Genomic DNA, 12324 nt, shown 5'->3' with positions numbered 1-12324 from the left:
AACTGCTCAACAATGCATTGTTAAAACTCTCAAACTCTTACTGAAAGCATGAATTGAAAGAACTATTACTGCCACTATTTATTACAATGGCAGTATCCCCACAAATCAACCAATTTTTCTTTTTTTTTTTTTAATTTTTTTTTTCAACGTTTATTTATTTTTGGGACAGAGAGAGACAGAGCATGAACGGGGGAGGGGCAGAGAGAGAGGGAGACACAGAATCAGAAACAGGCTCCAGGCTCCGAGCCGTCAGCCCAGAGCCTGACGCGGGGCTCGAACTCACAGACCATGAGATCGTGACCTGGCTGAAGTCGGACGCTTAACCGACTGCGCCACCCAGGCACCCCTCAACCAATTTTTCAATTAGTAGAACTGTGTAGTAGAAATGCAAGAATGAGGAAGAATGAAGAAGAATCAAGAACTACTTTCCAAATCCTGCTGCGATGCCCTAATTCATTCCAGCTCTTCACCAGAAAACTGACAAAGATTAGATCTCTGAGGATCTAAAACCTGCCTCTTCCTAAGCCGATGATTAGCTGTCATAACTTAAAATGGTATGCGGGGGAAGGAACAGAATAGCTTCAGGCCAAAATTTTGAGGACGCTGAAAGTGTCTCGGTTAATAATTTGACAGAAGTGCAAAGAAAGGGCTGCAGCGGCGGCCCGCCTTGCTAATCAAAAGTGACTTAAAACTTTACTGGACTTGTCACCTGGTTTGTATACACAACCACTTGTGTAAGACCATCCTACGCGATTAAGGTGGTTAAACAAAAATCAAGCCCCGATGCCAAAGGTTCGCCTGCCAGGGTGCACCCTGGGGGGGGGGGGGGAGTTGAAAGGTCAACGGGAGCTGTAAGCCCAGGAGTTGCAGGGGTAGATGGCCGGTCGCCCTTGGGGTTGGGCCCTCCCAATTGTCCTCGGATTCCTAACTCCAAAAAGCACGCCCCGGAGCCAAATTCTCCTCCCTTAAGCCCACCTCTTCCCACCCCTTAAGTCTCGAAAAAAAGACGCTGAACGCCATTCATCTGGATCCCGGGCGGGGGTAGTGGGGACGAAGCACTAGCTGTGCGAGAGGTAGCCGCAGAAGAGGCCAGGCCTTGGGACCAGCCAAAATTGGGGGTTTTAAGCCCGGATCCAACCGCAGCGCCTCCCGTGAAAACACCTCTTCTGCCGTCAGGGAGCGAGAAGCGGGCAGCCAGAGGAGGGACTGGGGGAGAAGGCGCGAGGTCCTTACCCACTGCAAGGTTGGCCACTGCCGGACGCTGCCGGCGGCTCCAAAACCGGAGGCCGGAGGCGGCTCCACGGAGCCGTAAGGAGGCTGCCATGCTGCCCGGCCCCCCGCCTCCCCGCGGTGACCTCCGCGGCTCCCGGCTCGCCCACTGATTGCGAGTGTGCGCGGCGGAGCGGGCGGGATCCGCCGCGGCGTGGGGCCGCGCGCGCACGCGCTCTGCAGTTCGGGGTCGGCACCCACCCGCGAGGGGAGGAGCGCGACGCCGAGAGGCGCGGCCCGGCGAGCCAGGGGTCGTCAATCCGCTTATGAACAGGGGGCCAGGCCAATCAGATTCTCAGGTCCCCTCTCTTCGCTAACCACCAATAGGAAGGCTTTTCGAGCCCCACCCACATCAAGGGCCTGGCCCCGCCCCCTAGCTCCTCCTTCCTCTACAGACAGCGGGCGCGAGTCTCCTTGTTTATCAAAACGCAGCGGGTGTGTGAGAGGCGGTGACTGCCGCTCACTGCAGCGAGCTCTTGACCTCGCAGAACCGCCCCTCGGAGGGTGTAAAGGCGTGAGTTGCTTCCACTGAGACGGAGACGAAATTTTAGTTCGCAGCTGCTGCAATTTTTAGGCAAGAGCAGAAATAACTAGCTTTTCTTAAAGTATAGGGACCCATGTTTAACTTCAGTAATTTGCGGATCTCCTGATGTTAGTATTTGTATTTTGAGCATCTGTTGGTTGAGGAACAACAGAAATCTACCATAAATGTAGTAACTTTTAAATTAATTTGATTTTATTTAACACAACAGTTTCTCCATAAATTTGAAAAAGAGTAGGAAAACAAGTTGGGAACCTTGTTCTCTTTGAAGGGTAGAATTACTGGCAACTTGTACTCTCTGATATGTATTTCTCTAATGTTTGAAAATTCTGCATTTCATAAGCAAAATCTAAGGATAAATGAAAATCCAGAAAGTTGTCTAAATGTGTTTGGGTCAAAGATATTTCTTCACTCTTCTGCCGGTGTTTGGTGTACATATTTGAATCTTGGGACCCTTTGGCAATAATTGCAGCGCTTTCCATCTCCACTGACCCCAGCGAAGGGCTGTGAGACATGCAAAGGAAGACTTGCAACCTTTGCTGGAAAGGTAGTACAGGAAGAAAAGCAGTGAGGAGTGGCTAGGAGAATAGAAATCCCAGGGTGTCCACCCCCTCCCTAAATTCTTTCTACTTAATCATTTGCCCAGATTGCGCTCACGCAACCTTTTAATCTAAGTAACAGAATCAACAGATTTGACTTTGACCTTCATTTTTGCTTCACTCCAAAGCAAAGAGTTGGAAGTGCCTACAGAAAGGAAAGGAACTGAATAATTTCCAAACAGATTCTGTCACGTTTCTGGGCATGCTAGCAATATTTCCAGAACCTGGTACAGAGTGCAAGGTTCAGATTTGTAACTGGTAAGAAAACAATTTCCCGTCTTCGGCTGTCTCTCCACCCCAACCCTCCACCCTCCACCAACCAAAAGGAAGAAGGGAGGAAGCAAGGGGGAAAAAATCATTCCAGCTACTGGGACAGTCTCCTAGATTTGGGTTCTCACCCAAATCTATTTATTGGTTTCTGGAGCATGTCCTACCAGATCCTCTCTTTGCAGTTTATTTAGGTTTTAGCTGGGATAAACCTCCTGCAACCAATAAACATAGCCCTACGGATTTCTATAATTAACTGCTGAAATGCGTTCTGCCTTTCAACTATGTCAGCCTACATAGCAGAGCTGTTTTCAACACAGGACAACCTATCAATTCATCTCCAGCTCCTAAAGTTTATATCCCAGTCCTCTTGAGATTTTATATCCAATCAGATTGTTTTTGTCATTTTTATTGTGAGCTACTGTTTTTGTTCCTCTAGGTTGTTTATAGGGATCTTTTCTTGAAAATGAGTATTTCTTTACACAAGGTTGCCTCCTATGAACAACATTTTACTAGGACTCAAAAGAGAGAAAGGGGGAAGGGGCTCAGAAAAAAAGAGCAGGCAGAACTAAAGCTGGGCATGAGGTCTTTTTAATTTGTGCTTTCTTTAAAAAAAAGAAAGCACTAATGTGATGGCTTTGAAAACGGAATGAGTGCATTAAAAATATTTGACTCTTTTTTCCTTAACCAGAACCAGGAGATAAGTCACAGTTTCTCCATATCCCTACATCATGTAGTTCAATATCTCCTCCCAGAAGCCCGATACTGATTCACAAATTAAGGCTCTCAGATTTTCATAGATGTTTATGATAAACATTATGATTTTTACGTAATTACTATCTGGAGGTGCTTGCAGATATTACTGTATTTGCAAAGGCTGTTACTGCCTCTGGCTGGCTTTATTTGATTGCCTTCCTGATATCTTTGTTTGAAGCGCATTGCAACTTCTCCCTAGATCTCTGCCAAGTAGTTTTGTTTGAAGTTGTGTTTCAATACATTACAGGCTCTTCGCTTCTGCTTCTGGGAAGATGGAGTAAGTCTACTTTTCTCTATCCCTCCAAAAAAGTACAACTAAAAACTCTGGACATTATATATAAAGCAAATTAAAGAAACTCTGAAAAGTAGAGGAAAAACAGCATACTAGCTAGGGACCTCAGGACCCAAAGAGGAACACAGAGGTAAGTTCCTGGGTGTTTGTTTAGCCTTATACTCCCATACTGTGTACTAGAGAAGCCAAAAACTAGAACCCTGGGGCACCTGGGTGGCTCAGTTGGTGAAGCGTCCCGACTCTTGATCTCAGCTCAGGTGCTGGTCTCAGGGTTGTAAGTTCAAGCCCTGTAGTAGGCTCTACACTTTGTGTGGAGTCTACTTAAAAAACAAACAAACAAACGAACAAAAACCTAGAAACCCAAAAATGCCAAGAGACACAGACGGAACTGCCCCAGTAAAAGGCTACCCCCTTTAGGCAGAGGATCAGAAAAGGACAGCCTACCAAGACATTAGAAAATAACTACTCTGCTGTAGATAAACAGCAACAGTCAAAACCTATGACCCCCCCCCCCATTCCTACAAAGGCCAAGCAAGGAGCCTAGACTTGCACACTCTATAGGCTGTAATGAAACACCCCAACATCCTAATACCCCAGTACCCCTGTACCTCAATCCCACTGGTGTGATGTCAGAGATGGCCAAGTCGAGAGCCAGGACTTCTATCCCCACTGCTGAATTATAACAAGTACCCCTCCACACACACGTGTCCCCATCCCGTTGCTCACAGTGCCATTGGAGACTACATGGGGAACCTGGATTTCCACCCCTACCTGACAGTAATGAGACACCCCTCCTCCTCCCTGTTGAGATGCAGTCAGAGGAGAAGCCTAACTGAGAGTCAAGAGTCAGGACTTTCGCCACTGTCTCCTGTAAGGAGGCCAAGCATCCCCACTATAACACCAGTGGAGGCCACATAGGGAGCAGTAATGAGGCCCTCTTACCCCTCCCAGCTAAGGAAGTATCAGTGGAAGCCTAGTGGGGAGTTGTAGCTCCTAGTGGGAGCCTAGCCCACCAATAATGAGGACCCCCACCCCTACTCCCTCAATGTCTACATGGACAGAAGAGGGAACCTACACTTCTGCCCTTACCTGGCATTGACAAAGACCATGCACCCTCTATTCCTTTGCCAGGGCAGTGTCAGGGGAAGTCAGGCTCTGCTTTGTTTGTTTGGTTTCTGTTTAAAGATATAATTACCAGAGAGGCCCGTGACATAATTTTGGTAGCCTTCAATCACTCTGATATTTCCCGTTCAGATGATTTCTACATCTGGCCCAGTTCACCTGTAAAGAGTATAAATCAGTGGTTTGCAATCCCAAATGCATGTTAAACTGTCTTCAAAATACCAAAGCTCAGTTCTTGTGCACAAGCATTTTCTGGAGTAAGTCATAGAGCATTTGAATTTGGTTTTAATTTCTTCAAATGATTCTGCTGCGCAGTGAATACTGAGAGCCATAGCCATAGTAAAACAAAAGCCATAAAAGATGCTTAGGAACTAATCATGCTGGCAGTGACAGTGGGCATAGAGGAAAAAAAGACAGGTATGAAATATACCTGGGAGGCAAACTGTTATTGCCAATCACTTCCGGAAGTTGAAGCACGCTTGAAAGAAAAATATTCTAGGGAGAGCCCTAGGTTTTTGGCTTGGGTGACTGAATAAATGAAAGTGTCATTGCCCCATGTGGGGAACGGGGTCATGTTGAGTTCGAGATAGATATGTCCAGGGGCAATTGGCCAGTTGAAGAATCCAAGTTAGAAACATATTTGGAAATTACGGGCTAAAAATGAACAAATCGGGAGACTATAGATGCTGGAGAGGATGTGGAAAAACGGGAACCCTCCTGCACTGTTGGTGGGAATGCAAATTGGTGCAGCCACTCTGGAAAACAGTGTGGAGGTTCCTCAAAAAATTAAAAACAGAAATACCCTATGGCCCAGCAATGGCACTACTAGGAATTTACCCAAGGGATGCATAGGGACATAGGGGCACTTGTACCCCAATGTTTATAGCAGCACTCTCAACAATGGCCAAATTATGGAAAGAGCCTAAATGTCCATCAACTGATGAATGGATAAAGAAATGGTGGTTTATATACACAATGGAGTACTACTTGGCAATGAGAAAGAATGAAATATGGCCCTTTGTAGCAACGTGGATGGAACTGGAGAGTGTGATGCTAAGTGAAATAAGCCATAAAGAGAAAGACAGATACCATATGGTTTCACTCTTATGTGGATCCTGAGAAACTTAACAGAAACCCATGGGGGAGGGGAAGGAAAAAAAAAAAGAGGTTAGAGTGGGAGAGAGCCAAAGCATAAGAGACTGTTAAAAACTGAGAACAAATTGAGGGTTGATGGGGGGTGGGAGGGAGTGGAGGGTGGGTGATGGGTATTGAGGAGGGCACCTGTTGGGATGAGCACTGGGTGTTGTATGGAAACCAATTTGACAATAAATTTCATGTATTAAAAAAAAAAATTACGGGCTAAATAGATGGTAATGTAGGTCATGAATATAGATGGCATCATTATGAACATTTTATTTTTTATTTTTTCATTATGAGAGTTTTATTTTTTTTTTATTTTTTTAACGTTTTATTTATTTTTGAGACAGAGAGAGACAGAGCATGAACAGGGAAGGGGCAGAGAGAGAGGGAGACACAGAATCTGAAACAGGCTCCAGGCTCTGAGCTGTCAGCACAGAGCCCGACTCGGGGCTCGAACTCACGGACCGCGAGATCATGACCTGAGCCGAAGTCGGACGCTTAACCGACTGAGCCACCCAGGCGCCCCTCATTATGAGAGTTTTAAAGGAACATGGTTGGGGCGTCTGCCTGGCTCAGTCATTAGAGCAAGCAACTCTTGATCTCTGGGTCATGAATTCCAGCCCCATGTTATGGGTAGAGTTAACTTAAAAAAAATTTTTTTTAATATTAAAAAAAAAACAATAAAGGAACACGGTTGATGATAAAACTCCAGAGAACACCCTAAGGAAGAATTAGAGCTTGTGAAAACAGAGGGAGGGGCCAGAGGAGGAGAAAAACAGGGAGCAGCATCATAGAAAAGTCCAAGGCAGGAGAAAAATTCAAGGGGGGGAGTATTTCACAGGGGGCAGTTATTATCAAATAAGTGGTAAGATAAGTGCAAAGATAAGTCTTTGTAGGCTTTTGCAACCAAGAGTTCGTGTTGGCTTTAGTAAGGGAGAGCAGATATAGTGAAACCATGGAGCCAGATCACAGTACGTCAAGGAGAGAATGACACGTGGCAAAATGGAGAAATCAAGGCAGTGATTACTGTCCACTTATTCAAGAAACTTGGCCTGTGAAGGAAGGAAGAAATGAGAGGGAAGTAAATTCAAACAGAGGCTTTTATTTATGTGTTTTCATTTGAAAGGGGAAAGACATCTGAGTTATGTTTAAATGCTAAGAGGAAGAAGTAAGGAGACTGAGTTGAAGGAGGGGATGCGGGTAGATAATAGTTTGGGGGTTATCACTGAATAATCCCCAGGATTCTTCCTCTTCAATTAAAAAAAAAATTCTTTCTCGTTTAGTTTCTATGTGAGACCTGTAGTCAAAAGAAAGCATGCAGAAAGCCTCAGTTAATAAAGCTGTGGATTTTCTTTCCAGAACAATCCTACAAACACAAGTATAGTGAGGTGTAATAACTTTTTTTTTAATGTTTATTTATTTTTGAGAGAGAGACAGAGCACGAACGGGGCTCGAGCTCACAGACTGCAGTATCATGACCTAAGCCAACGTCAGACACTTAACTGACTGAGCCATCCAGGTGCCCTAATAACTTTTAAAAATATAGATCAAGGGGTGCCTGGGTGGCTCAGTCGGTTGAGTGTCCAGCTTCAGCTCGGGTCACGATCTCACGGTTGGTGGGTTCGAGCCCCGCTCAGAGCCTGGAGCCTGCTTCCGATTCTGTGTCTCCCTCCCTTTCTGTCCCTCCCCTGCTCACACTCTGTCTGTCTGTCTGTCTGTCTCTCTCTCTCTCTCTCTCTCAAAATCAATAAACATTAAATTAAAAAAATTTTTCATATAAAAAAAGAATTGATTACAGTTCTAATCAGAGGGACAAACTAGTTGCCAATTCTTGTTCGCTTATGGTTCCTGTTTTCTATTACCCGATGATACGAAAATGACCATGGGTTGAGCAGAAGCCCCAGTCTACTCAATGACTTTCTGCCCTAAGTTACTCATCCCTTAGGGAAATGAATCTTGACATAGGTAACATTCTGGGTGCCCATTCAGATCAAAAGAATAACTTTTGGTCAAGCATATATTGAGACTATATTTATCCATTGTTCCAATTTTTTTTAAGAAGCACTTAAAAAAAGCATGCTTTCTGATCCATAGGTTGTAACACTAGAAATCTACCAGAAAGAAATAATCATAGAAGGATATGTTCATAGAAGTGTTATTTATAAAAGGAGGGACAATAAAAGTATACAAAAAGGAAGGACTAGACTAAACATATTCTGTTACCTATAGACTGTAGAGCCCTCTCCCCCAATATCTGCTCTTCCTTTCTTCCAGGATAATAGAATTTCTAGCTGGAGACGTGGCTAACTAGCATAAAAACTGAATTTCCCAGCGTCTGTTGCAGGTAGGTTTGGCAATATAACTGAGTTCTGGCCATTGGGACATAAGCATAGTAGAAACCAAGACAATTTAACTTCTGTCTTGTTAACTCATTGTTATTTTGTGGTTTGGGTCACTCACAGACAAACAGAATGCTAACTTATAGATACATACACGTTTATGAAAACATTTACTTATGTATTTATGTATTTATTTCTTTAAATGCTTATTTATTTTTGAGAGAGTGCGAGCAGGGGAGGGGCAGAGAGAGAGGGTGACAGAGAATTCCAAGCAGGCTCCCCACTGTCAGCACAGAGCCTGACATGAGGCTCAAACCCACAAACCGCGAGATCACGACCTAGACATTTAACTGACTGAAACACCGAGGCACCCCTATGAAAACATTTAAAATATTGTTTCCTAAAAATGTTTACTAGTACAGGAAAATTCCCCTTATATAATGTTAAGTGAAAAAAAAAATCAAGATTCAAAACTGTTCTTGCAATGTTTTGCAATTTTGTATTATATTAAGTATATACATATATGCATAGGAAAAAAGTAGGATTAAGGATGTTTTTTTCTTCTCTCTGATTTTCTTTACCTTTCCAACCTCACCATCCACAAAAATCAATTCCAGATGAATAAAAGAGTTATGTATGGAAAGAAAAACTTTAAAGCTATTTGAAGAAAATATGGAAGAGTATCTTTGGAATAAGGAAAATTTTTTTTCTCTTTTTTTGAATGTCTACTTATTTTTTATTTTTATTTTTTAACTTTTTTTAATGTTTATTTATTTTTGAGAGAGACAGAATATGAGTGGGGGAGGGGCAGAGAGAGAGGGAGACACAGAATCTGAAGCAGGCTCCCGCTCTGAGCCGTCAGCACAGAGCATGACGCGGGGCTCGAACTCACAAACCATGAGATCATGACCTGAGCTGAAGTCAGAAGCTCAACCGACTGAGCCACCCAGGCGCCCCGGAATGTTTACTTATTTTTTAAAGAGAGAGAGAGCACGAACAGGGAAGGGGCAGCGGGGTGGGGGGTGGGGGCAGAGGATCCAAAACGGGCTCTGCACTGACAGCAGCAAGCCTGACGCAGGGCTCAAGCTCATGAACCATGAGATCGTGGCCTAGCCAAAGTCCGATGTTCAACCAACTGAACCACCCAGGCACCACAGGAGGAATTTTTTTAACAAGTCACAAAAACACAAACAATAAAAAATGTATTAATACATTCAATAGCATTATAATTAAGAACATCTGCTCATCAAAATATAGCAAAAAATAAAGAAACAAGCCACTGGGAAAAGATGTTTGCAACACATAAAACGATCAAAGGATCAGTATCCAAAATATAAATATATTTTTAAAAGTTTTTATTTTTAAGTAATCTCCACACCCAATGTGGGGCTCAAACTCACAGACCCAGATCAAGGGTCATATGCGACACCAACTGAGCCAAGCCAGGTACCCCACCACATAAATATTCAGTTTAGTGAAATGCATCTATATGTTCATCAGGAGTCCTATGCAGGAAAAATCATATTATTGTTCCAGTGGCAAAAAACTGGAAACAATCCAAATATCCAACAGAACAGGGAAATACATAGTGGTATATGCATAAAAAGGAATGTCATTTTAGCAGTGAGAATGAATGCAAATCACTGTTCTCACTAACATGCATGACCCTCAAAAACAATGTTGAGTGAGTCGCAAAAGAAAAAATACCTTTTTTTTTTTTTTTTTAGGTAGGCTTCATGCCCAGTGAACAGGGCTTGAACTCATGACCCTGAGATCAAGACCTGAGCTGAGATCAAGAGTCCAACACTTAACTGACTGAGCCACCCAGGCACCCCAATAGAAAAAATAGAGCTCAGAACAGGCAGAACAAAAAGTATTTCTTTGTATGATTATATACACATGTAGTAAAACAATGTTAAAGTAAGAGACTGATTAACACCAATTTTGGTGTAGAGGTCACCTCTGAACAGGAGGAAGGGGAGGCAGGATGATTAGGAAGAGGCACATGGCAACCTACAAAGCTATTAGCCAAATTCTGTCTCTTTTTTACAAGTTTATTTATTTATTTTGAGAGCGAGAGAAAGAACAAGTCAGGAGCTGTCCACTGTCAACACAAAGCCTGACTTGGGACTTGAACACAGCAACCGCGAGATCATGACCTGAGCCAAAGCTGGACACTTCGTCGACTGAACCACCCAGGTGCCTCAGTGAAGTTCTGTTTCTTAAGCTTGTGATAGATATGAGCAATCGTTTTATTCTTCTTTAAATAATAATGTCATTGGGGCACCTGGGTGGCTCAGTCAGTTAAGCGTCTGACTTTGGCTCAGGTCATGATCTCACAGCTTGTGAATTCAAGCCCCGAGTTGGGCTCTGTGCTGACAGCTCAAGAGCCTGGAGCCTGCTTCAGATTCTCTGTCTCCCTCTCTCTCTCTGCCCCTCCCCCACTCACACTCTGTATCTCTCTCTCAAAAAAAATAAATAAACATTAAAAACAATAATAATAATGCCATTATTAAACATGTATATATCATACACTCTTGTGGGTATATTTTATAATTTAAAAGAGTTCTATAAAAGGAACAACTTGGAGCTAATTTTTTTTTTATTCTTTTATTTTGAGAGAGATAAAGACAGTGAGAGTGGGAAAGGGGCAGAGGGAGAGGGTGAGAATCCCAAGCAGACTCTGCTGCCAGCACAGAGCCCGACACGGGGCTCGAACCCACAAAGCCGTGAGATCATGACCTGAGCCGAAACCAAGAGTCAGATGCTCAACCAACTGAGCCACCCAGGTGCCCCATTGGAGCTAATTTTTAAAAACTAAGCACATATCCCTAGTGTGCCTGAGAATGTACATTTGTTAAGGTTAGGACACCCTTCATGGGGATCATTTACAGGTTCAGACAAATTATTCAAAGAAATCAAGGTGTTTTATATTTTATATATATATTCTTGGTCACAGAGCATGACAATGAACAGAACTTCCCAGTCTCATTTGCAACTAAACATGGCTATGTGACTAAATTTGGGCTAACAGGCTATGAGCTGAAGTGCTGTGTGCCACTTCTAAATCTTTCATTAAGTTGGACCTCCTTGCCCTGGACATTTTCTTTCTAATTCCCCCATGTATTGAGTTTGAACCATGTGGTTGAAGATAATACTCAGGGAGTGATGGAAAAAAAACCTGCATCTCTGATGGAACCTGGGCCTCTGTTCTTATGGACCAGGATTACATGGATAGCCCTGAACCTCTTACCTAGACAATACATTTAAGTCCCTATACCCGGAAATCTTTTTTCGCAGCAGGAAGTTGTCCCTTGACGTGTGGTATCATCATGGAAGAGAGCAGCTGCTTCCACGCCTTAGAAATTTCACTTTCTCACTTCCTAGGAGTTCCAGGCCCTGACACCCTGGGACAAGTTGGCTAAAAACCACAAGAGACCAAAGCTGACACCAGAATGCAAATTGATTAATTTATTAGGTAAATTAAAACAGCAACACCCACGCAGGCATAATTAGCACATTCCATCCCCCTACAACCAAGCTACACGGAAAGCTAAGTCATCAGAAGTTGTTTCAGTGACTTGACAGAAAATTGTAAAGTTCATGTGGTAAACTCGTTCTCTCCCCCGAGGGAGACCTGACGGGAATATAGAAGATGGCTTCCTGAGCATAAAATCAAAACAAGAGGAAACAGGTGAGGTAAGTGTATAGCGATGATCCTTTTACCTTGGAAACTGGAGTGACAGGAGTAAAATAAAACCCCAAAATCTCTTATCTTTATCTTTACATCTGAAATGGCGTTGCAGCTGGGAGCAAAAATAGGTCAAAGGCAGAAGGTAAGGCTTCCTTTTCCTGACCCTAACCCTGTATCCTCCCACTTATGAACAACTGACACATTTTTTTTTTTCTTTTTAATGTTTTATTTTTTTTTTTTTCTTTTTTTTTTTTATTTTATTTTTTTTAATTTTTTTTTTTCAACGTTTATTTATTTTTGGGACA

The 12324-nt window shown here is 43.2% G+C and overlaps 1 protein-coding gene across 1 annotated transcript in view; it reads right to left on the bottom strand.

Moving 5' to 3' along the window:
* Positions 1-1447, bottom strand: part of HIBADH (3-hydroxyisobutyrate dehydrogenase) — a 111560-nt gene extending 110113 nt beyond the window's left edge. The window contains exon 1 of the mRNA XM_040472379.1: positions 1234-1447. Coding sequence (XP_040328313.1) covers positions 1234-1324 — 91 coding nt within the window. The 5' untranslated portion in view covers positions 1325-1447. The remainder of the gene's footprint in view (positions 1-1233) is intronic.
* Positions 1448-12324: the final 10877 nt, after the last annotated feature.

The sequence above is a fragment of the Herpailurus yagouaroundi genome, unplaced genomic scaffold, assembly GCF_014898765.1.
Source record: "Herpailurus yagouaroundi ecotype Mexico unplaced genomic scaffold, PumYag 100, whole genome shotgun sequence".
In the NCBI taxonomy this organism is placed as follows: domain Eukaryota; kingdom Metazoa; phylum Chordata; class Mammalia; order Carnivora; family Felidae; genus Herpailurus; species Herpailurus yagouaroundi.
This window is presented reverse-complemented; position numbering and strand designations above follow the sequence as displayed.